Source organism: Drosophila teissieri, chromosome 3L (assembly GCF_016746235.2).
Source record: "Drosophila teissieri strain GT53w chromosome 3L, Prin_Dtei_1.1, whole genome shotgun sequence".
Taxonomy (NCBI): Eukaryota; Metazoa; Arthropoda; class Insecta; order Diptera; family Drosophilidae; genus Drosophila; species Drosophila teissieri.
Window position 1 is genome coordinate 10,035,878 of NC_053031.1, and position 25,672 is coordinate 10,061,549.

At 38.9% G+C, this 25,672-nt stretch overlaps 2 protein-coding genes across 21 annotated transcripts in view; one reads left to right on the forward strand and one right to left on the reverse strand.

Annotated features, from left to right (window-relative positions):
- LOC122618156 (ecdysone-induced protein 74EF) overlaps positions 1-25,672 on the forward strand; it is a 79,000-nt gene that overhangs the window by 19,978 nt on the left and 33,350 nt on the right. The window lies entirely within an intron of this gene.
- LOC122618157 lies at positions 23,353-24,687 on the reverse strand. Its single transcript, XM_043794325.1, has 2 exons — positions 24,424-24,687; positions 23,353-24,358 (listed from the first exon to the last, which is right to left on the reverse strand). Exons 1-2 carry the CDS (start codon positions 24,541-24,543, stop codon positions 23,963-23,965), a joined length of 516 nt encoding a protein of 171 aa, XP_043650260.1. The 5' UTR covers positions 24,544-24,687; the 3' UTR covers positions 23,353-23,962.

The following is a 25,672-nucleotide window of genomic DNA, read 5'->3' on the forward strand; positions in this document are numbered from 1 at the left end:
CAGGTGCTCCATTGACCAAAAGTCCGGTAAATTGAATTAAGATGAAAAGCCTAGCCGGCGATACAGAGAGAGAGAGAGAGACAGCAAGAGAGACAGAGTGAGATGGAGCGTCAACAACTTTTTAATGCCTTGGCAATTTTATGCTTAATATTTCGTTACCTGCATCAAAAGTACGAGTTCCCCAAGTAAAAGTCAAGACCCCTGGACCAGATGCTCCCAGATTTCCCCAAAAGATAAACAAAACAGGAAAAGGAAGCGAGAGAGAAATGTGTAGAGTGAGTGAGAGGGGTAGAAGGCAAAGACAGAGATGGACAGTTTTAAGCTTAATAAGATCAAAATCTCTGCGGATTATTTCGTACACTTTTCTTATTTTTTTCTTGTGCCGCAAACTTTTCTTACCTTTTCGAGAGCCACGCCTCTCGGCCGCCTGTCCTGGGAACTCAAGGCCCCTTTGCGGTTTTTGGTCAAGACACGACTTACGTATTTTATATACATACATATATATTTTTTCTTCTTGGCTGGTGTTTTTTTTTTCTTTATTCATTTTGTGCATTTCCCCCACTGCTAAGTCAAAAGTTTGTTCTGTGTAAATTATTCGCAAAGCAAACAACTCAAAAGCCAGGCGGGGAATCCTTGAGGGGATTGAAAAATTTGTGGAGGGAGCCGGCGGAGCCATGTGACATGTTTTGGCAGTTTTTTAACAGAGATTAGAACGTCGTACAAGTTGTAACTTTTTAAGCAGCAGCAGCAGCAGCAGCAGCAGTAGCAGCAGCGCAGCAGCACAAAAACATTTCCCGAAGAGAGCGACTGCCACAGAAAAGTTTTATATTCATTCCCAACTTGTTCCGATTTCAAGTGCTGCAAAACATTTCGAAGAATGAATATTTAATGCCCCAGGGTTGTGAGGGGGGTGCGGACTATGGAAATCATTTGACACGTAGGAATCTGTTCTCGATTGTAGTACAAAAACAAAAAAAAAAATGTAATGCAAATGACAAAATATGCATGCATATGGAAAAGTATATAAATGTACTCACGATGATGATGGGGATGATAATGGGGATCGCAACCCGTCATGTTGCATAAATTGCGGCATAAAAAATAGAGCTCCCTGCAAATGCGGCGCTTATCTTTTGGCTTTTTTCAAACCCCTTGAAGCAGAAAGAAAAATTGTCATTGTAACTACATAAAAATGAAATGCAATAAAAATACCCGCAGAAAACTGAAAACAGAAGCAGAAAAAAACAAAAAACAATAACAATTGGAACAACGAAACCAGAAGGCAACACATAAAAATAATTTCAAATGTGTAGTGGGGGGAAAGAGGGAGATGGACAGTGTAGGAAATGGAGCATAGGAGAGAGACGGCAAGATGATTTGGGCCAACGGAAAATGCTAAACAGTAAAAAAAATTCTAAATTAACAAAATGTTGTTAATGTAAATTACAAAAAGTACATTTTGAAACATTCAAAAGGTTTTATTTATTGAAATCGAACAGTTTCTTAACTTAAATATGCTTTTAATATTATATACTTCATACATATTTTTCAATATGTTATCCACACGTCGTCCTCTTTTTTCTCACTGCTTGAAATATAAATGAAAATGGTTCGCTTTCGGTTGTTGTTTTCCACTCGTCTTTTTTGCTCGATTTATATTTTGCCACAGAAATGAAAACTATTGAATGTCAAACAAAAACGTGCAATCGCAATCGACACAAGCACACGCCGCACGCACACATAGACAGTCAGACAGTCGGAGATATTAAGGAAAACTTTACGGAAAAGTGTTGGAAAAATAGAGGGGAAAAGCAAGTGCGCACACACGGCGTATACTTAACCAAAATATTTACTCGCTCAAAAATGGTTGTGGGTGCACATGGTTTTCCTTGTGTGTACGATTTTACATTGAAGATTAAATGGTTTTTTATGTTTATTGCACAAATACTTTTATTATTATTCCCGTTAGTTGTTATTGTGGTTTTTGTTCAGCATTTTTGTGTACCAAGAAGGTTGATATCGCTTTTCCACGTAGATGAAATTTCGATTTGTGAATTGGGAATAGGAGATGGAATAAATGTAACGTGGGCTACGACCTGCAGTTCATTTTTGGATTGTACATTTATGTGGGAAACCAATTGGAAAAGTAATAAACGATAAAGAAAATACTTTTTTTGTAATAAAAAGAGCTCGTAAAAATCCTCAAGTTTTCTTAGTTAACTGTAGTTACATATCCGCTTTATGGCTCTTTAGCCAATTATGCCTTAATTGCACTTTTAATTTAATATGCATTTAAAATGCTCAGCATTCCTGAAATCTAATAAATTTTAATTTTGATTGCTTATTCTGTTATGCAAATCAGGCAATTGCATTGTTTTTATCGCTTGACTTATTTGAATTTCTAATGCTGTCTCCTTTCGAAACTCCCACAACTAATTTCGCGCACAATTAAATTCAAATTTCAATCGAGTCTATAAATAAAAGAGTATGCTATTTATTTTTAATCCCCTGCCTTGATAGATAGATATATACATATGTGCATACTCGCGAAATCCCAAATGTCTATCGATCAATGCAAAATGGTTTTTCGGCTACGATGCCCTGACCTTGGGAATGATTTTTGGCAAAGCTCGTTAGACTGATAAATGCGTTTCAGTTGCATTTCCCCCAGACATAGACATTGAATATATATCGATGCTCGAAGTCGTCTGCGAAATAGGATTGTTTTTAGCCATGTCATTGTTCAATTAGAGCAGCGGAAACAAAGCGGAATCTTGTATATAAACGTTTAATACATAAGAACTGCATGTTGGTACATAAACAGTGGTAAAAACCATTTCTCTGTACTAAGTAGGATTTCAGAATTTTAGCCCTTCGTTTTTATTAGTAAATGATGTTTTTCAATAGCTCTTAATTTAAAGAAATATCCATTACAAGTTGACAAATTAAGCCATCATTTAAGCCTCTCTGAACGCCTTTCTCTTTTTAATGCCATTCCCTAATTAATTGACAGATTGGCTTAAATTTTCCGGCAGCCAGGAAAAACTTTTGCACTTGTTCGCCGAACGGAAGGAAAATTCGTCAGGCCCTTTGGCCATGTTTCGAAATCCACTTTAGCATAATTTTTCCCAAGCCCTTTGGGGGGCGGTGAAGAAAAGTAGCGCCGCTCTATTAAACGCTTATCGTTCGCTTTAGCTTATCCGCAGGCCAGAAACCAACTGGGGGGAAAACCCCCTCTCCCATTTTCCTTTCCCTTTTTTTCCGAAATAAAACTTATTGATTAAACGCGAGGCAACAACTAAAACTCAGCCCAGCCAAGGCGAGGGAAAATTGCTAAGGCGGCGGGAATGGGAGTCGCGGTACAAAATACCGAACCGACACGCGAGCCGGCAATTTTCCAGTTTAGTTTTAACACCAGCCCAAGGCAGCTGCCTTGGATTTTGTTTTTTTGATTTTTTTTCTTCTTTTTTTCTTTTTTATGCTGGGCTGAAAAGGGGTGTGAGTTAGCGCTAATAAGCCAGTCAATTGTTGCTGTTGCTGTTGCTTTGGCTACACACACAAAATTTGTGCTGGCTAATGGGCCAATACAAACAATTTACAAATTTAACGCTGTTTTTCTACGTCTCTATTAGAATGGTTGGGTTGCGTGGGGGTATAAAATATATGCATTGTTATAATAAAGTAATTAGGCTTAATTCAAACAAAACTTGATTTCATGATGAAATAACATTTGATGAGAAGTGCTATTGCCATTTATGGTGGTGAGGAAATCACTAGAAGGTTCATAATGCTTCGCAAGCCAAGAAAACAAGTGGTATTTATAATAATACAATGAAGTAACTTTATATAAATTAAGGTTGGTGGACTTCGTTTCGTTTTTATATACTTTTTTAACATGTAATTCATCATGATAGATAATGAGGTAAATGGTTTATCAATCTGAAAAGATGACTTATATTTTTAATTAATTTAAAACCTGAAGACATTCTTTTAGTTAAAATAATCATAAATAATATTAAAAACTTTATCCCGAAACCCTTCTTTAGTTACTTTCAGTAATCCCGTTTCCCTGCAGAGGACGGCAGCTTTAATATGCAATATTTTAATTAATTTTTCGCACAGTCATGCAAAAATAAAAACGACCAAGAGCATTTTCCTTTGACTCTATGGCACCAACAAAAATCTGCAAAATAAAAACAAAACCAGATAAAGAGCCAGAAAAAAACAAAAATCATATGCGCCTCTGCGTCTGGCGATGAATTAAAATTATTGTAGAACGGGTTTACCCATGGGCTTTCAACTTCAAACGAAATGGCGCAAAAGTCTGTGATTTATTTCATTTAAATTTGTTTTATTTTAAATTCTGCATGCTGCATCTGAGTAATTACAACTACTTTCGTTGGCCCTTCCCATGGGAAAGCTGTCAAAAGTTGACCGAAAACCCTTTTCGCACTCACCTAACAAATTATGATCTAATTATTTGGCTTAATTGCCCTGTCGTAGCTAGAAATTGAAATTGAGTTTTGCGTAAAATGTAATTGGTTCGAAAATTTGCGCATGCAATCAATATAATTCGAAATATACAATTTACAACATGTTAAATTAAATTTGCTTTCAAATTGCATTTGATGTTAACATGAATCTATTGCCGAATATATTTTTTCTTCATTTGAAAGTTAAATAACTTTTTTTTTTTGTGGATTGCATACAATGATTTGTAAATTGTTTAGTCAGCATGGGAAATATAAATAATTTCAATGGTAATTTATTATCCGACAAAATGTAGTTTAGCTGTGCATTTTCTGGTTTATTTGGTTAGGCTTGATTGGCTTTCGGTGACATGGTTAAATCCAAATGAGTTTTCTCCCCTTTTGAAGCAGACAATACGATTTTTAAACTGCTGACAGTCACAAATTATGCTTAAGATATATTGACAAAGCAATTTCCACATCCTTAGGCCTCGTCTCAAATTTCCCATGGCTCACAGACGAAGGTGCATATATTTAGATATCTATCTATCTATCTATGTAGATAGATATTTTTTCTGTACATCGTATTCCTATGAGCTGTCAATAATGTGGGCATGTGAGTTCAATTCTGTCTGCCAAGCGCCAAATGCTTAAACTCTTTGACAATTCCAAACGATAAAAATGTGTCAGAAAATTTCCAATTTCCCCCCCGCTTACACTATTTCAATTTTCATAAATTCTTTTCTTGTTCTGCGTTCTTTTTTTCGTTGTGTAGGATTTCTGCTTTTTTTTTATTATTTTTTTTTTTTTTATCTTTTTTGGCCATGTGCCAACCGACTGATTTACGGCAGCCAGGGAAATGAAGTGAGGGTGGGATGAGTGGACGAGTCTCGCTGACTCAATGGGGACTTTTTGGATCTGATGGATGGCTGATGGAACGCTGACTACGTAAGCGGAAGTTGGCAGTTTCAATTATTTATTTAGGTTTTTTTTGTTTTCTTTTTTTTTGGTACGGTTCCTAAATTAGTTGCTATTGTTATACAAGCTAGCCAAAATATTATGTTCGCCCATTGTGTTATGCAATTGTTATCCTATTTTCGGTTTATTTTTGCCGACATTAGCCGGGCAAAGTGGTGGACAATTGCAATTGTTGCGCTGTGACCTCGCCACCTCTTAGCCCGTCTGATCCCATCTGGCTTCTTTTGTGTGCATGTCAATCTCATGCCTATGAAGAGGGCGGCTTTGGCTTTGGTTCTGGCTTGTATGTTGTGTCATTTAAGTGCCTCATAAAAGTGTCAACTTGTTGTAGCCCTACCCCCTTTTCCATTCACCATGTCCTTTGTCCACTTCGCATACATTCATACACATATATATATGTATGTATATATATATAAAAGGTATATGTACAACCTATATGGTCAGTGTGTGTGTGAAAGGATTTCATTTCGTTTCCTTCAGCGTTTTTGTTTTCCTTGCTGTCGGGTGTTATTTGTTCGCTTTTATACCTCTTTGCTAGCCAAATGTCGACTCCTGTCCTGCTGTCCTTTCTGTCTACCTATCTCTATCTGCGCCTCTTCTGCCATCTCTTTCTTTGGCTCCGCACTGCACTTAATACATATTTTTGTCACCCTTATCTGGCCATGGACGTCATGTGCCGCTTTTTGCCTCCACAACCCGATAACATTGTCTGACTTTCAGGAGGCTCAGTGTGAAGTGGATTCTATGATGAGTGCGGAGAGTGGTTTTCTACTTTTCCGGGCTATGACAGCCTGGAGGCCTGTTATGATTGTCATGTGAATGAGTTGTCCGAGTTTTAAGCTTTTGGGGACTCTTTAAAATGCATAAGTTCAAAGAACTTATTTTAAATTAACGGATTTCAATTCACATGGGTAACCAAACATAGAAAAATGAATGGCATGGTCACACTCCACCTGAAGCAAAGTGTGACCATCGAGTATAATTTTTGGCAAAAAATAAAGGAAAATTCGCCAAAGTTGTTTCTTTTTTCGAAGTTTTTTCTAAAGATTTTAAAGAATAAATCTTCGTTCTTTTGCCTTAATATTCTAAGACTTCCGCCGTTTTAATGGCATTTTCGCACATCGCTTCCCTTTCATGGGGTTCATGAGATAGCAAAGTTTCGCTATTGCAGTTAACCCCTTGCTCGTCCAATTCCAATTATAATTTACACATTCAGACCATTTGTCTTCGCCGCTTTGGTTCTTGGGGACGGCTACGCGACATTGCCATAATTTAGCCACTTGGCCGTAATTTAAAGCAAGCGCTTTCTGACATTTCGTTTTTTTTTTTACGACTTTTTAGCAAGTTAATAAAGTGTTCTTTCTGTTCGCCCAGCCAAAAAACCACCCACTCACCCAACCACCCACACATGTGCATACACATAAGTTGAGCCCTTTGCAGACAGTACGTGACTTCCGGCCAAAACAAAACGGTTTTTGTTGGTATTATTTTTCTTTTTGTTTTTTTTTTTTCGGTTGCCAGACATTTTATGATAATTTATTTGATTATTTTCTTGTTAAAGTGCAAACTTTGTCATATCCTTGGTGCTCTTAGCATTTTCTTTTCTTGTTTTCGTTATTTCGCGCTATTTTCTCCGTTGGTTTGGTAAAAGTTTATGCATGGTGTATGAAAAATCGTCGACGGAAACGGAAATGTTGCACAACATATGCGCCAGTTTGCGGAGTTTTGTCTTCCACATATACACACGCATATATGTATGTATGTATTTATGTATAGGTACATATATGAATAGATATCCTTGTGTTTGCACAAGTGTGAGCAAATAAATTTTATTGCATATTTTTCGGCGCCACAGCAAACGGAGTGGCAAGTGCTATTTATGTGGTGTCCTATGCCATTCTGATTTTAAAATCAATTCTTTTTTTGTGCATTCCAGTCTGTGGCTGTTTTTTTGCGGCTTTTCCTGCCCTCGCCATTCAATCAGCCAACAAATGAAATGAAAACTCGAGCCAAAGTTTTTTCCCCTCACCTATTTTTCTCCATTTTTTGCTCACCCTGTTTGTTATTCGCCCTGTGGCAGTCTAGTCAAAAGTTTTGTTTGGCATCGGCAATATCCTGGCGGCAGCTGTGGCTCTCCTTTAACCTTTGCTTTCGTTTTGGATTTTCCGGCTTTTTCTACCATTTAGCTGCATAGGTGAGAGACGAAAAACTGCAATCAAAGAAAGCCTTTCGATGCATTTTCCCAGCCGCAGTGCTCTTAATTAAGTTTTGCCCTTTGTTAAGTTTTTTTCTGTGGCTTAAATAAATGCGCTCTGCAGAATCGTTTGAAATTATTTGATCCCTCTCGCTTTTTTGTCTGTTTTCATCATAATTGAAATGCATAAATTTTATTTCCCAGCCGGTCGCTTTATTTACCATATTAAAATAATATTTTTCGGTTTTGCCCGCATTTCCATTTTGAATTCCGGACCTCAGTTGTGTGCGTTTTGCCATTTGTGCCCTTACCTCGCTTATTCAAGTTTATTTCTTTTGCTCGATTTGCGTCCACGAATTAAATGCGCATTTTGTGCTAAACAATTATTTGTTTTTTTTCTTATTATTATTAGGGAAGCTCTTTGTAGGATGGCAGAAAGGGGGCCGTGGCATCATTTGTTATAATTCCGGTTGCGGGAAAATGGCAAGAAAAAAAAAAAGTATTTTCTTTTTTGGGCGCTCTCTCGACAGCGACGGAATTTTCTTTCCGTTGTGCCACCTTTTGCGGCAAGCATAAAATACGTATTTGTGCTGACAGCCTGCCGCAGCTTTTTCGCCAACTTCTGGCATTGTTTCCACCACACCGAAAATAAAGGAATAAAAAGGCAATAAAACATACCGACTGCGAAGAGTAAATGAGACGGAGCTGGAGCAAAAAGACATTTCCCCTCTCGCTTGATGCCATTTCCACTTTCCACTTTTTCCACCAACTAATTACACGCGTTTGCATAATTGCCCGTCTTTCGTTCAATTTGGTTTCATCGCTCGATTCACCATTTTCCACCTCCCCACCTCCCCATTTCCCCATTGCCACATTCTGCGGTTGCTCCCCTTAACATTTTGTAAATCTTGAAAGTTCTTTTAATTTTCTTTTTTGCTTTGGCGCAGTTTTTCAACTCATTTCTCATGCATATGCAAATGGCATGCAAATTTCACATTGCATACAAGCAGGCGCTGCAAAAACTGCCAAAGTTTTACAGTTTCCGAAAACCCCAAAAACGATTTGTTTTGTTGCATTTTAATTGAGAGTAACAAAATGCAGAACAAGCTCAAGGAAATAATTTCCCCAGGCGCAATGTGAGTTTATTTAATTGAAATCTGGCAGGGTAAAACTTTTTTTTCTTGTGGCCAGCTCCTGACAAATGGTTGAAAGCCATCAAATCAAATGGCTCAATTTTGTTTACTTTATTTTCTTGTTTGGTTGAGGAGGCGTAGCTGTCAAAAAAGTTGTAGGGAAAAAATAAGGAGATTTTGCCTTAATTTCCTTTATGGCCTTTTTTTTTCACTGGCTCTAATTAAGTGGGCAACGAGATGGGAGGATGGTAGGATGGGTGGTTTGTTAAATCTGCTTTGAAAATGCCATTTCGCTAAGCTCTTGCCACTCTCCCGTTCAATCCCGCTGAAGCGTAAATCTCATTTTAATGCCAAGAGAGTTCTTAATTTAGTTTAATTACACCAAACACACGAAGGCAGCGAGCGCAAAGACAGGACTCTGCCATTCTGCCATCGCACACACGTTAACAAGTTTCTGTTGCTCCTCGTGCTCCTGATGCTCCTCCTGCTCCTCCTGCTGCTGTTGCTGCTGCCTCAAAGGCAAAGTCTGGCTTGGCTTTTCCGCACCTCTTTTCCTCTGCCTCCATTTTCAGTTCCTGTTCCCTGTTCCCTGGTTCTGGTTGTAGTTCTGGTACTGTTTCTGCCATCGCTGCATGCTTCAATGCGATTTTAATTACAAGAAATATATGCAGACGGCGCAACTCTGCAGAGTCAGCCAAAGTCGCGCCATGAATTCTCTGTACAACATGGCGTATGCGTATTCCAGATGAAAGGGTTAGATACACGGATCAAAATTTGATTATTGTAAAGTGAAAGATTTCAAAACATTTCGTGCACCATTTCAATAGAAGCCTTTTGACTTTTAATCGAATAATCTGTAATGATGATTTGTTGTTGCGCTGCATTAGTTTATAAATGCATTAACTAATGTGATTAACAGTGTTTTATCTCAGTGCAGCATGAATCAGAAAAGGCGGGGATGTGAGGATGGCGAAATGACACAAAGCCAGACAAGGATGCGGCTCCAACTCTGATGAGTTGGCTGCCTGTTGGCAACACTTTTGTGTTTCAGCCAGTCGCTGCCTCCTGGCTTGCCACGTAATTATGCGCACACAAAATTCCAACAAATTTGTGCACGTGGAAAATACAACAGTCTGAAAGTTGGACAGAGATGGCGAAAGCATGAGAGACAGGTGAGGAGAGGAGAGGAGAAACAGATGTGGCTGTTGCATTTGGCTGAGCCAAACTGACTTGGCCATGTTCCTGATGTCGCATCTCGTGTTGTTTGCGTTTGTAACTCATACTTCGCCGCTGAAAAGCCCCACAACTCCACAGCTCCTTTCGAATTTGGTATCTTCTCTTTTTTTGCAATTAGCAACAGCCGAGGGACAGGCTAAATTGTTTGTGAATTTTCCATTTGGTAAGCCGAATATAGACAGCTGAGCACTGAGAAAAAAGATTTAACTACAGGCAAATATAATATATTAATGCATCACAATTCATTACAGTATTTCAAAGAGATTAAAAAACCTTTTAAAAATAAATGGAGATTTAAATACAATTTTACTTATACATTTATAGATAAGCGTTTAAATTCTAGCTTACGATTAGTTTAGAAGTAGGCCTTTTAATCACATTAAAAACAGATCGGAAACATTAATCTATGCCTGACATAAATGCCAATTTTTCTGTACAAGTGGGCGACAAGTCAAGTTCTTTCTCTCGAAGTTTATGTACATTCATTTGATGGGAAACAAGTGGCCCGGTTGGTTGGTGGGTTGGTGGGTTGCTCGGCTGGGTAAGTGCATTACCCCAGTTGCATGGTGAAAGGGAAATGCGAGTGGGGTTTTCCAGCTGAGGGTTGGAGGCGCTGAAACGTGACAATGCAGCGACATCCTCGAGTTCTCTGCGAGATGGAGAGATGGAGATGAGGCCAAAAGAAGGCACTGCTGCAACATCGCAAGGCAGTCAAGGCAACACTTTATCATGTCAGTTAGCAAAGTGGAAATGGAATAAAAACCAGCAAGATGTGCAGCGCAGCGGGTCAAAGGGGGCATACCAAAAAAGTTGCTGGGGGAATTTGCTGTTGCTGTTGCGTTTTTGTTTTAATATTATGTAAACCCCGCCCAAAGGTGCCAACATAAATAAAACGAAATGGAAAAAGTATCAACAAGAGGTGGCAAATAAGCATGGGATAGAAATGCCCTTTGAAAATATTTCTGTAAAATAAATATTAAGATTGTTAAGCAAAATTTATACTACATTTTATATATATCCTGGAACAAATTAAATATTGTATACTGTGTTAAAAAAAGTAGTTAGTACTTATAACTTAAACTCAAAATACTTTAGTTTAAGTTAACTCTTGAATTGTTAGAGAAATACCCAAGTAAACAGCTTAAATATTTGATATATCATACAAACTAAAGTACTTGATGCATATATATTTGAGCTCGTTTTTAAGCAGTATGGGGTGATATACCAAAAAATATGACAGATCGTTAAGCCCTTTGCAGTTGACAAGCGTGGCAACAAAGAATGTTAACTCCCTTTTGGGCCATCTTCCTTTTGGCCACATATAAAGGTGTGTGTGTCATGGCCTGTGCAAGTGTTGGAAAAACCAACGGAAACTCGGCGAAAAATTCCCTCTGAATATGCAAATGAAAATGCAGGACGAATGGGGTTAAGTTGAGCAGCGTCAATTGTAGCTGACGGAAATGAAAACAAGATGTGTGCCTGGGTGTAGGTGTTCTGGGTACAGGGCATCCCGATGCAGACGCAGATGAAGATGCGGATGGAGATGCGGATGCGGATAGAGATGCAGACGCAGATGCGGATTCAGATGGAGATGGAGATGCAGATAGAGATGGAGATGCAGATGAGCTACTGGCACCTGGGGGGCTGCGGTGGTTTTACTTTTTCTGGCCCTCCTCTTGGGCATAAAATTTGAAATGAAAATGTCGCGAACTGTACGCAGGATGCAACAATGCAAAGGACCGAAATGGGAAAAAGCCAAAAAGGCGGCAGGGAACAAGGGAAAGTAAGCCAAAAACTCATACACTTCGGGGAAAGCTGTAAAGGAGTATTCGAAATATACACATTATGAATTGTAATCGAGTCAATACCAACATAATCATTTCAATCATTTATTTTTTACCATTTTATTTAAGTTTTATTTTCAATTATAACTTACTTTCAAATTTTAAACTGGACTGGATTTTCTTAGTGTGAATTTTGTTTTGTCAAAAATCTTCTGTGCGTGCTTGGGGTCGAAACAAACCTGAGTGAGTTGCTGGTGAATTTTAAGCAACAAGCTGAGGACAATAAAAACTCGGGACAAAAAAAGTTTAATTAAAAATCGACTAGAAAGGTTACAAATGCACAAGGGGAAAATAGAACTGGAAAACAAGATTGAGTGCTCGAAAACAAAGGCACTGAAATGAAGTCAACTACGTCTGCTGCCTATCATTTTAGCTCGAATTTCAAAGAAAAATCAATTCAAGTGTTTGCTGCTTTTTCCGTTTCTTCATACACATATTGATTGCCTCTTCAGACCAAAAAGAAAAAAAAAAGAAGAAAAATACTATACAAGACAATCTAAAATATTTTGGCAGGAATAGGCTCAAAATGCAATTTTTCGATTTGCACATCCCTACTTTCTGTTCGATTTTGGTTGCGTAGCTTTGGAACTCACTATATTGAAAACTCATTTCGCCAGAGAAAAATTTAAAAATGCATTTTCAATGCGGCAATCAAGGCTGTGACCCACACTTGGCGATGAAAATTACAGAGTCGAAATTCAGGGTCCGAGTTGGTCAATGGGGCAGATCCACAGATACTTCAGCCCAGTCATTAGACTTTCGGGCTTGCTTCATGTTTTTTTTATGCTTTGAAAATTATTACTTTTCCGCAACTCGGTGAAGAGAGAAAAACATTATCCATTCAACTTGTTTTTTAGGCCAGCAAGGTAAAATCTTTTTCGTTACTTTGCTTTTAATTATGCCCTCGTCTAAGGCCGCTTTTTTCGACTCGGTTAACTTGTGCGTGGCCAAAGAGATCATAATGTGCTGCGGCCCCAGGTGGCTCATTAAAAAATGAAGAAAAAATCGCTTCAGTTAACCAACAACAAGTCTTAACAGCGATTTTGGGCAAAGTTGAGAGCCACGTTTATGCGCCTAACGAGTTCCAAGTGGATATGAGCACAACACAAATCAAATTTGTTTGCGCCGCGTTTTGTCATAAACACATGTAGAAGGGGCAAGAAACTGCCAAGTAATGCCAAAATATTTTGAGCACCGGCTCTGACAATTGATTAAACATTATACATAGTTATGTTGTTATGAATTTTGATAGATGATTAAGTCGAGGAGTTCAAGTTTCAAACATTAATCATAATTTGTCTTCTTCTATTTGCAGGTACGTCTGTGTTTTTGGATTGGTCTTTCAAACACCATTGAAAAATATTCATGCAGTGCTAAGTATAAGTTGTTTACAATAATAAAAAGTGAATTGGGCGTTGTTCAACAAAAAGGGCTATAAAAAATGTTAAACCATGAAATTGATTATTAAAGTTCTGAGCAGGGCAAACGATTTTTAGTAGAAGTAACTTGTAATAAACTCATAGATAGTTCGCACAACGAAGCATCAAATACTGATAAATTTAAGTTGAGCACATTCTAGTCTTTTTACAATTTTCCATTTTCTTGATTATTTTGTTTTTGTTTTACTTTGGCGTGTTTTTTCCAAGCTAATCTTGGTCAACAGCGGATCCCTCTCATCTTTTACGCCGCTTCGATTATAGCCAAGTGTCTTTTATCGCATTTTCTTCAACCAAATTTCCTACTTCTTCCATCCCAGTTGATGTTGGCAATATAAACAGCATCCTGTCGGCGTTGTTGACACATAACAGCATTGCGTACTTTAGCTGCCATCTATAAGAGTGGGTTTTCCCGGCATTTTCACTCTTCCTTCTCGGCTTCGACGTTCTCATCCTTTTCGCCGGTCTTCTCCTAACTCCCTATTTTTCCCACTCGATATCACGCCATTTCGCCTCAATCATTTCAATCAGCTTTGGCTCACTTATAGCTTCACTTACATTGACTTGCCTTTTGGCTTCTGTCTGCAACCTCATTTCGCCCCCCTTTTTCTCTTTTGATAACTTCCTGGTTGGAAAAGGCAGAGGCGTAGGAAGGGGGGATTTGATTTCTAGGGTAAGACCTTCCAAAGCTAAGTTATCAGATGAAAGTATTAGATCTGTAAAATCCATCTCTTGCTTTACAATTTGAGAGACACCTTATTTTCATATAATAATCCCCAATTGCATAAGGTAAATCCATAAAAATAAAACAATGAGCTAAAATAGATAAACAAAAACTTGGTATAAGATGTAATTATTTGATTTAGAAAAGATATTATATTAGAACTTTGTAATCTAAAGATCTAGCCCCTCTTCATTACAAGTTGGCACGCCACTGGCTTACAAACATTTTGGTATCTCTGCTTACTTTGTGTATATTGTGACTTTAGATCGAACTTTAATCAAAGTAAACTTTTATGCGCTTTGGCTTTGGCTATACACAATTTTAAGGCGCACTCTTCCACCGTTTTTTTTGTAGATTTTTTTTTTTGTTGAATGCCTGGGTGATGGATTTTGATACTTTTCCCCGCTCTTGCCCCCTGTGGCCCATCAACACATTGTGCGTTTTTCAGGAGTAACAAGTTGCCTGGCCACATAAAAGGGATATATATGCGCTGGAAGGAGTGCTGCCTGCGAAATTGAATGGGGTACACCACACCAGCAAGTCAGAAATAAGAAAGCTGTGTGTGCGGCCAAAAAAAAAAAGAAAAAAACAACAAGTAAACGGCAAAAAAGAAGCGAAAACTTTAAATTGAAAACTGTATTCAAGCGTTAAATTGGCTTTTTCTGCGTTGCTCCATCTCGCTCTAGCACGAGAGTAAGCATCTGGCTGCTTGCTTCTATGCCCCCTCTCCCCCTTCTCGTTCCCCTTTCACCTTATAACCCCTCACACAATTCTATGCCACAATGCACCTCATTCGACGCTTGCACTTTCGCCTTTCAGATGCTGCAGGTTTTGTTTTTCGGCGCTTTTATGTGTACATACTACGTACTGCACTCTTGCCATGTACTAAGTATCGTAATTTTTCAAGGGTTTTCATTCAGCGAAACATAAAACCCTTTTGGTGCTTTGCAAAAAGCATGCTTTCAGTTATGGTTACAATAATAGTAAAGTTTTGACAGGGGTATTTAAAAAAATGTGTTGCTAAAGGTTTTATTAGATTTTAATATATACAAAAATGTTTCGCTTAAGGTTTTATTAGATTTTAATATATCAAAAAATGTGTTGCTTAAGGTTTTATTAGATTTTAATATGGGAATATGGAATGAAGTTTTAAAAAAGGGGAATATTTGAAAAGATATTCCTAATTATACCTGAATTCAAAAGCAGTACTGCCTCAAACCTATAATTAGAAATCGCTCTTGCAGAACATTCCATAGTTTGTACCTCCGCAAGAGCTGAACTCAATTTTAGCATTTTCCATTTTTGATCAATACCCAGAACGCTTAAATCGGCTTGACCAAGTCATTCGAGTCGGGTCTCAAATTGGCTTTACCATTACACAGCTGTACTACCGATTTATACCCCCTTCTCTCTCTATTATCTCTGGCCCATAAATTCAAATAATCGTTGTATGTTTTGCATGTTAATTATGCACGCTTTTGTCTGTGATTCTCATCGATTGTGATTGTGATGGTGATGGTGATTGTGATGGTGAGTCTGTTTTTGGGGCTGGCTTTGTCTTCGATATTTTTGCAGCAGCTGTTGTTCTACGTGCTATCTGTTTGCATTTGTAGTTGCTGCCTAGCTGTCTTAGTGCTTTATTGTGCTGTTCATGTTTTGCGTATTCAATAAGCACAAACGGCAATGCCAACACACACACACACACATAAAACACATAAGCACACATGTGCCCGCCCCACTTGAAAATCCCGCCTTCTGACCATATAAACTCAACACCAGCCCAATCTTCTTCCCCCAACTCAGTGGAATCTATGATTTTGACATTTGTTTTCGTGCTTCTCTGCATGCAAATGACATCGAAGCTCTTGCCACTCAACAACCGATTGTCAAATGTGTTGAGTTGGGTTTTGGATGGTCAACGCAAATAACTACGCAATTGTACATAAAACAAATAGTAGATTATAGAATTTATTTTGTCTATATTTTTTAGTTTTTGTACATTTGTAGAAATTTTATTTATTGAATACCAAAAGCCAGAGAAGCGCATCTGTTTTTATAAAACTGAAAGATATTTTCAAAACAGAAACCATGTCAAATGGCTTATAAATTCATTTTCCAGTGTATACTTCAGCAATTTGTATATTGTTAAAAGTGCTTGACTGGGTCCTTCATGGGTCCTTTATTTTTTCTGGGAAATATGTGTTTGCTGTTTTTAATAACTGTGAAAATTCTGCAGAAATTTCCATTTTCAATCTCAGCTGGAGGATATACAGTAGCCCACATCCTTCGGGGCAGACAAACACTTATCAAATTATCTTGAGCAGAGTACAAAAACCCAGAAATAACAACAACCAGATCAGATTGTAAGTTACTTGCCCTGGGGGTCGTTGGTGCGATTTGAGCCCGGTTGCGTGCCAGATAGCCATCAATATGCTTTGGCGATATTTATGAGGCGCGCCCGCAGGATACGGGCTTTAATGATAGCCCGAAAAACAGGGCACTTAATTTCCCAGTCTCTTCGGGCATCAGCAGCACCGCCATATCACCATGCACATACCGGAGCCACCAAAGCCACCATAGCCACCGAAACCACCATCAGCAGCAGCAGCAGCAGCAGCTCAGTTCAGCTCCTCCACAAACAATCAATAACGATTTGATGAGGCCTCCCTTTTGGCAGCAGGATGCGAGTATCCAATCCACCTAGGCCATGGCCACTTAATTGCGTGTATATGTATGAGTGTATGAAACGAAAGCGAAATAATAATGAGGCTAATATTGTGTGGTGTAGTGCGGGGGGAGGGGCAGGGGCAGGGAAGTTGGTAGTGTACTGAAACAAAATAAGAAATTGAACCAGCTAAGAATTGGAGTATAACTAATTTCGCCTTCCTCTCTGCTTCCTGACCAAAGTCCAGTACTGTAGTTTTTGCACTACAATACAATCTAACAATATTTACAAAGAAACAAAAGCCGGACTTTTAATGGTAAAGAGATATATGTTTATGATTTTTGAAAGTGCTTTTTAAATTTATGACACATTATTTAAAGTTTACAATCGTTACATAAGATCAAGTGTCATTGCTTTGTGCACACATTTTTTTTATGTACGTCTGCTCATGCTGCAAATAATATTAAATGCCATAATTTATGACTGAAAACGTGTGCTGTAAATAGCAAAAAAAAAAAAAACTTTTCAAGAACAGAAATTCACATTAAAAAACTTAAGAAATGTAAACAGTGAAATATTAGCCAGTTAAACAAAATTACTTTGTAAAATATGTTAAAGAGTATTCACTTCTTTCTGCACTGTATTTCCTTTAGTTTTTGCTTTGTGCGCGCCACAAAGAAATGTAGCGAATATAAAAACTAAAAGTGGCCACGTTTCTTGCCATCACTTTTGCTCCTGGCCCCAAAAAGTTCCTTTTTAATGCGGCTCAAACACGCAAGCCAATTTGTTGTTGCTATTGTTTTGTGCTTCTGCTTGTTGTTGTTCTTGTTATTGCCGCTTATTTACAACCGTGGAAAACATTTATTCTACTTCTAAGGGTTATCGCCGTCGTTATTGTTTTCTGCTGGCATTCATTTCGCCCTGTTTAGTGTGTGTGAAAAAACTAATAAAGGGCAATTTGGGCAATTCAAATTTGATCGCCGCCTGCTTGGGGAAATATGTTCGTCGTTCTCAACGCTGCGGGTCCTGGCTTTTTAGGAATTTTTAATGCAATTATGACAAGTCTATTGAAATATTTACTGCTGGAGAGTGCATTTAGTGGTAGGGGTAGGGGCAAGTCCTACTACCTTGATATTTCCACATTTGTTGGCATGTGTACACACAGTGGCACTTAATCAACGCCCACGCACGTACAGAAAAAACACGCACACATAAGCAGAAACTCATTTGTTACATAGATCTTTGTTAAGTTAAAGCTCCCTCTGAAAATCAACGTAATGCCTCGCTTGTCATGGCCACGCCCCCTAAGTCCGCTAAGGCTGTAAATAAATTGGTAGCCACTACTAATGGAAATATCCTTGTTAATAATATCCTGTAATGGATGCAAGCATAGGATGTTATAGGCTTTGGTATAGAGTCCTTATTAGTATTATTTTCTTGCTCTTAAACTAAGGTGCTTATTTCCATTGCATTATTTGAACTTATATGTGCTCCTATTTTTATATATTTTACTACAAATACTGGAAACACTTTTGAGTTGACGCTAATTTTCTTCTTAGAAGTTAGGGTATTTCTAAAGCCCTAATCCCATCCGAGTATGATTTATTGTTGCTGCTTTTCTTATAAAAAGCCATTACGTTTATTTATGTATTTGTATTTTCTTTTCGCTCGAATAGAATCCTCCTCATAGGTTGTCACGTCGACAGTATCCACGCAAATGAAACCTCCACCATCTCCTGCCATTACAAAACAGTGTCTCTCGCCTCGTTTGACACCGAGCGCTGAAATATTTTGTTTAATTTCAATGCCAGTCACGCATATCCTGCAGAAGGCGCTGCTACTGCTGCCCCAACTCCGCTGTTATTTGCCAGCTATTTATAACATTATCTATACGCTTTTCGCCTTGAATTTAATTCTTACGATTTTTACAAGCTCTACACAGTTTTAGTCGCCTTGGGCGATTTCCGGAAAAGCAATCATTACATTGGCCTAGGTGTAAGTGTTGCGTACGTGCCGCGGGCAATGAAATGCTAATGGAAAATGCCTCTAGCAACTATTTGGTTTTTTTTCTAAAATTTATGATTTTAAAAATTCCAGCGTCGTCTTCGTTGACGTTTGTCGCGTTTCGTTGTCGCATGGAGGCAACGCCCAGCAGCCGAACAAAAACAAAAAGGAATTCTATCTTAATGAATTTGACCCCCAGTGTCAATTTAAACTGATTAAATGCCCAGACCCGCCGAGTGCTCAGAACCTCTCATTTCGCTGCGAGATGAGTGAGAAATTAAACAAAAATGGGATACAGATGCAAAGAGTGTCGTTGGTTCTCTCAGATTTTCGTTTTTCCAGTGTTTTTGCTTTTCGTATTTTGTAATTGAAACATTTTCTGTAGCCCCGCATTTGTTTACACGTTTGGAAATACGTTTTATGTATTTCAGGTTTATAGACTGCAGATTCGCGGGTATCTGTTTTTGGCACGAAAATTCCAGGCAATTTACGCACATTTAAATTGAAAAGTCCACATGAATGTGTGTACATACATATACATATTTCGATGTGTTTATATATAATTTATTCATTCGGCTTTTGTTTTTTTTCACTTTTTTTGGTGCCATTTACATTTTTGTCACGTAACAAATCTGCGCTAAAGTGCAGATGTGTTCGGGGTGAATTTTATATTTGCTTTTGACTTTTTGAACTCAATTCATGTGAGAATAAGCGGATTTATGCGAATATTCTAGGGGCGCATTATTTTATTTCATTCTGGCTTCAGGCATGCCTGTATTTTCAAAATATTTATTTTATCGACAATATTTGTTCACTTTAATCCATAGTAATTTGGCCAGAGCAAAGCGGATCATGCGTATATCTAAAACTAGTTATGTTATCAAAATATTAGACAAATATGGCTATTTGAAATTGCAACCCAATAAAGCGTTTGTCAAAAAGCTACCGAACCGCGGGCTAAATGAAATAAGTCTGGTGGAAAGATTGTATTTATTTTATTTTATTTATAATTAACATGCATTTTTTCTCTATTTCTTTCAGGTATGTTTCGCTCAAAGAATTGTTGGGAAATCCTTGAACTAAGTGCTAGGACTATATAAATGTTATCGGTGAATCTTTAACTACACTTTTACTGTGCTGCTTTAAGCGATTTTTAATAACCGTAATTAAGTACTTTATTACTCTAACTTTCTATTGGTTGCTTTGATTTCTTTCTGCGGAAATTTCTGGATGAAAGGTGGGCCAGTATGGGGGGGAAACTCATTTACTGCGCCTTAATACTACGAATTAAAATGCTGTACATGCGGTACGATTGCCATTGCCATTGGTCGCTTAATGAGCAAACTGCTGCCATATCGACATCGTCTGGAGTCTAATTTTAGATGCCTCTGGCCTCCGACTTTGGATGGCCAAGGGATCTGGAATAGGCTGTTGTATCTGCTTCTGTTTAACCATAAGGTTGTGGGGTTGATACATATACATATATACACTGGAATTACTTTTCATGTTAGTAGCAAATCACTTATAAAATTACACAGAATCACAGATTCAAGAAAATATGATAAAGCTCAAAGTGTAACTACAATCTAACTATTCCCCATATCAAAGTTAAAGCGTATTTCAATGATATTACTAACTCAAGTAAATTGTTTAGTATTACACATTTGGAATCCCCAGCTATGACTGTCCTGTGTTTTTACAGTGTAGCACAGACAGTCAAAAACGCAGCATGGGGTTGTCTGCTTCAACAGCAGCAGAAACAGGCGGAAAAAAGAGAAATAAACAGACTCAAAATCGGGAATAGGGGCTGCCAAAGGGGCTGAGGAAACTTTATTAAAGAGGTAGACGCTGTGCTGCGATGGACGAGTACACTCCACTCCAACTCCACAATTACGACAAATCCACAGCTCTCTCGGTGCTTGGCACCCCAGCTCTTTTGGGTGATAATGCGAACGAACCCCAGAGAACGCAGGGAAACTCAGGGAAACTCGGTGCAGTGCTGGGGGATAAAAATAGACAGCAGCAGGCAGAAAGGATATTGTAGCAAAGTGGAGGAACTCGGAGTGCCAAAGAAGCGTAAAAGAAAAACGGTGGCAGCAGAAAATCTAGAGGAAAACCAGCGGCAAAAGGGAAAATCTCTGCAATCGCCATGTGTTGCATTTCAAAGTGTGTGTGTGTGTGTGTTTGTGAGTAATGGGCAGAGGAGGGGGTAAATGGAATGAAAAACCTGCGAGCAGAAGAAACACTGCCAGATGAGACGACAAATTACAAGATGTCGAGGGTAGACTGTACTATGATGCGCTACACCTGCGAATCAATCAAATTCCAGTGCAGCGAAGCTAGCTAGCTTCCACTAATTGGTGTCTGTGTACGAGGTAAACTGATAACGCGAATTATAATTGCACATCTAGATTTATGAGTTGTTGAAAAAGAAAAGAAAGAAAAGTTGCTGTGAAAGTGGCAACGAAACACCTGAATTGGTTTTGAATATATCGATTCATTTTGTTCAGTGCATTTCGTAAATCCTTCCTGAATGGGTTAAAATCACCCATCAGTTTCGAGCGAACATTACTGTAGCCACATAAGGGTCAGAAGCAATCAAAAGCCCAAGTATTTCCCGTATGCAAATGACTGTTGGGTAATTAAAATCAACTGCATCTTGACCCAACTCAAAGTCTGCCCATCTCAATTGCATATTTTGGAAGGGCTCTTATAGCAAAAATTCCCAAAATATTTGCCATTGCATACATAATATTTGGATGAGAATGTGGAAAAGCCACAAGGCACAAGTTGAAGACCAAGAATTTGGCTCAGTTGGGATGGGAAAACTTAATTCAAAGGCCAGGATATGCATTACATTTTTAATTGCTTTCGAGAGAGTTTGCAGTGCGGAGAAATAATGGACCACAAACCCTTAGGCCTATTGAATTCCAATCAGATATTTCACAATCATGGTGAAAGTTTAATCATTTTTAATTAGGAAAACAAGTTTTTACATTCTATCAAATATTCTGTATTAAAGCTACCAAGCAAATAAGTTGTTTACTATAAAATAAGTAAGAGCTTGGGGATAATTAACTGAGTAAAAAGTTCTAAACGTAACTTTTAGTTATATGTACACAATGGGGATCAAAACTACACTTGCTTAAAGGGAAAAATACTCGTATTACTTTTATTTGATGAATATGCTGTAAAGCTTTGCCGAAAACTTTATGCTCCATTTATTTAGTTAGACCGTAAACCAAATCTCTAACTAAAGTGCACTTTTTATAATAACAAAAGTTCAATAGGACTTTTGCTTCTCTCTTTTTTTTTGTGTCAGTAAAAAACTTCTTCGTAGTTCTAATCCAAAAAGTTTTGTATAATTTTCACCAAATTTACTTCTCACTCCGGAGCTGTATTCAACGCAAATAAATTTGCAGCTCCTACACTTTGACTAAAAACAATTTCCATTAAATTTGGTCTGCTTGCGCGCAAAGGACCTGTGAAACTGCTGTAAAATCCCCAGGACATTTATCAACAGAGCTTGTACACCGCCAGCTTATTACTCTCTGGCCATTTTCAATGGGAAAATTTTAATTAAGGCTGCGCCGCTCGATGGTCCATGTCCGTTCGGCCCACTCACCACTAAATCTCGAATGTCAATGAGACTGTGGTCACAAATTTTTGCTTCCTGGCACTCCGCATCCGAAGCCATTTGTAATGGAGGCACTGCCACAGGCAGGTGTCGTTGTGGCCAACAAAAAATGGAGTTATGGAGAACTGGAGAATCCCAGCTCAAAGTTCGCTTTTTCTCTCGCTCCAGCTACCCATCTAAAAATGATAAATTATCCGAAAAATTTTGCAAACTCCTGAAAATTACGCATTAAATCATGCAGAATAGAGGGGGGGGTGTGGGTGGTCGTTGCGCCAGAGGGTCAGGTCACCAAAGGGTTAAGCAGTGCCAAGTCATTGTATAGTTTACGACTGAGATTTCCAGGGGGAAGTTAGGTTTTTATCGCTCGCATGAGCTGCAATTTTATTACATTTTTATATTTATTTTTTGCGTGCTGTGTGTTTCCTTTGTGTTTTATTTAGCCAAAAGGCAAATATTTGTATGTTTCCCTACCGGTCACGTTTGCTTTTTGCACCGGCTCGTAAATTCGGGCAAACAAACTGCAATTGCACAAGGTGAAGGCACCAGCCAGCGTTGAGTATTTGCCCTTTCCACAGTTGGGCTATTTTGTATTTTCATTATTATTACCAACCAGCCAGCTAGCCAGCCAGGTGTAGTGGTCGTCTACTTGTCTCCTCGCTTGGCACATATTTCATGGCTATGATTTACTCCATTGTTCGGGGCAGTTGGCCACCCCAGAAAACCCCACAACAACACAGCTCGAGCAGAACAAGTGCCCAGTTTTTGGCAACGCCCCCCGCCAGTTCACATCATCATCTTCATCATCATCATCATCATGATCATTGGCAACGGCATCGAAATGTTTGTTTTGGCCCCCTTGGACTTGGGTCAAAACTATAGTTGAGACATGAACCTAATTTACTGGCTGAGTGCCTTTCATGCTGTTGGCCTTTTGCGAAGAATTACCAAATGTCTTTATCTCGTTGGCTCTCATTTCCTTTGGAAAAGCCCTCTATCAGCCCATAAACCTTGTGCAAGATACACACAGCTGGCCAGATTTATGCAACTTTAATTTTTAAGCAATGCTTTGGCTAAGAAAAATGTTAAATGTTTAAAGACAGTTTGATTCGGTTTAGCATTGCTTTTTTATGGTTTCCCCTGCCATTTAACGCTTTCATTTAACGCTGCGAGTTAATTGCCGGGCAACCTGGTGAACCTGGCAGAATGTCAATCGATGGGAGCATCGAAAGTTCAAGAGCCTTCGCTAACGTTTGCCTAATTGCCAGTGAAGGAAGAGCCAGAGGCGCACGCCTAAAATGCCAGCAATTTACGCCTTTTTATCAGCCAGTTTTATCAGGTGCGGTGGGTGGGGTAAACGCACTCGATGTTGCCAGGATGCATGAGCATCCTTCGAGCCACTTGATGCAGCCAACACACACAAACTCACAGAGGGAGATAGACACGCTCTTAGTTTTTAATGAAGGCTCATCATCAACAATGTTGGCCCATAGAGGTTGGCAATGGAAAGACAAGGTAGGGCTGCTAACCAATTACTTAGTCATTGCAGCCATTAAGGCAAAATGCTCGGGCGGGATAATTGACACTTCAGTCTGGATTGAAGGGTGTAAAGGTAATGGAGGAACTCTCCCCACCGGGTTGAAAACTATCGCCAGTACTTGCTCGGAATGCGAATACTGCAAAATGATGGGAATAAACCCCGGCGAAACCTTAGATCGTCCGACTTCGCATCCTTATCGCCTCCGTCACCCACGCCCACACCATCGCCTACACCCTGCCCCCCATCAATTTGATGGCAGGTGAGCTGGTGCTTCTCGATATTGGGATCGTAGCAGATATTGTGGCGCCAGAAGGAGGTGGTCATGTCAAAGTCCACAGCATTGATGGGCGAAACCATGCAAACGACCACTATCTTGTCGCGTCCCTTCCTCGAGAGCTCGGCATCCTTGCACATGGTTATGACGACATGTGAGTGCTCAGTGGGGTTCAGGACTCCCCAGCGGGGTCGTATACTAAACTTGCCATGCACTGTGCTCTGCACCTGGTGATTTATTAAAAATATGCATCAATAATAATATATTTTTATCAAAGATATGATTAGAATACCTTGTAGGTCACTGTCTTTTCGCCCACATTTCTGATGGTTATTTCTTGTCTATCATTGGTTTTTGTGAAGGTTAACGTACTATTCGGCGAGACTTCCAGTGAATTTGAATTTGCAGACATGTTGCTCAAAATCAGCTTCGAAAAACTACTTAATTACTCGTACTTTTTACCTTACATTTACTTAAAATTTCGTAAAAATTATAATAAAAACGTGTACACTAAGATTTTGAGAACCCGTCTGAATTAAGCTAGCCATCCATTAATACAGTTGTGAAAAAGCCTACTTGGGCAAAAGGAAATGTGATAAAAATAAGTAAACGTCAAAATCTTAAGCTCATACTTAACATTTTCGGAAAATCCCATCTTTGTTGCCCCTGGGATCCTGAACCCTTTCTTACCTATAAAGCCCTAATAATCAGCTCTTAGTAACCGCATTGCGGAGGCGCTTCCCTTTACACACAATTGACCCCAATGTGTGTGTGTTTGTGTGTGTGTGTGTGGGACCAAGTTGTGGGCCACGTATTAATTACATTTCAACGGTCGCCGCTCAGGCAAATCAGAAAATCCAGTCAGCGCCAACAAAACCGACAGCAAACAACAACAGCATTTACAGCCAACAATTTGCTTTCAAAAGCAACAAAAGGGGAGAAACAAAAGTTCCCACACACTCACACACATAGTCGAACGCACACCAACACACACTCAAACACACAATCACTTGGATTTTGAGTTGGGCATTGCAGGGGCTTCACAATCCTTGGTCAGTCGAGCATTTGGAGCTTAGCCGGCGCTTAGGCTAAATGACCAACCAGCAGGTGGTGGTGGTGTAGTATCTATTCGTTGGTAGTATCTAGTGCTATGTTGTCCAGAGTGGCCAGTGGCCAGAGCCACGATGGCAGTAGCGACAGGGGCAACAACAATAAGCTGTAAAATTAATTGATTTACAAGTGTGAAAATGCGCAAAGCGAGAGGGAGGTGGCAGCGGGTCATAACCATAACGCCTGTCGGGAAATGGGAATGAAAATGAAAACGAAAACGAAAATGTACCTTAAGAATGCGCATTTAGTTCTAGCTTAGTTCAGTGTGTGCGCCAACACACAGAGTGTAAACTACAATCCGCTTAACGGTAATTGCCCTACAACGCCCACACCACTGAAGCACTTTTGTTGCAGTGAGAAAAAATGTGTGAACTAAAAAAAAGTTTTTAAAAGTTAGCAGAACTTATTGAAAGTTATTTCATAACTCTTTA

Excerpts from the sequence above, each read along its gene's own strand:
- LOC122618157 (XM_043794325.1), bottom strand. The coding sequence starts at position 24,543 with ATGTCTGCAAATTCAAATTCACTGGAAGTCTCGCCGAATAGTACGTTA. Across the intron at positions 24,359-24,423 it reads AAAAGACAGTGACCTACAAG|GTGCAGAGCACAGTGCATGG; the intron begins GTATTCTAATCA and ends ATAAATCACCAG.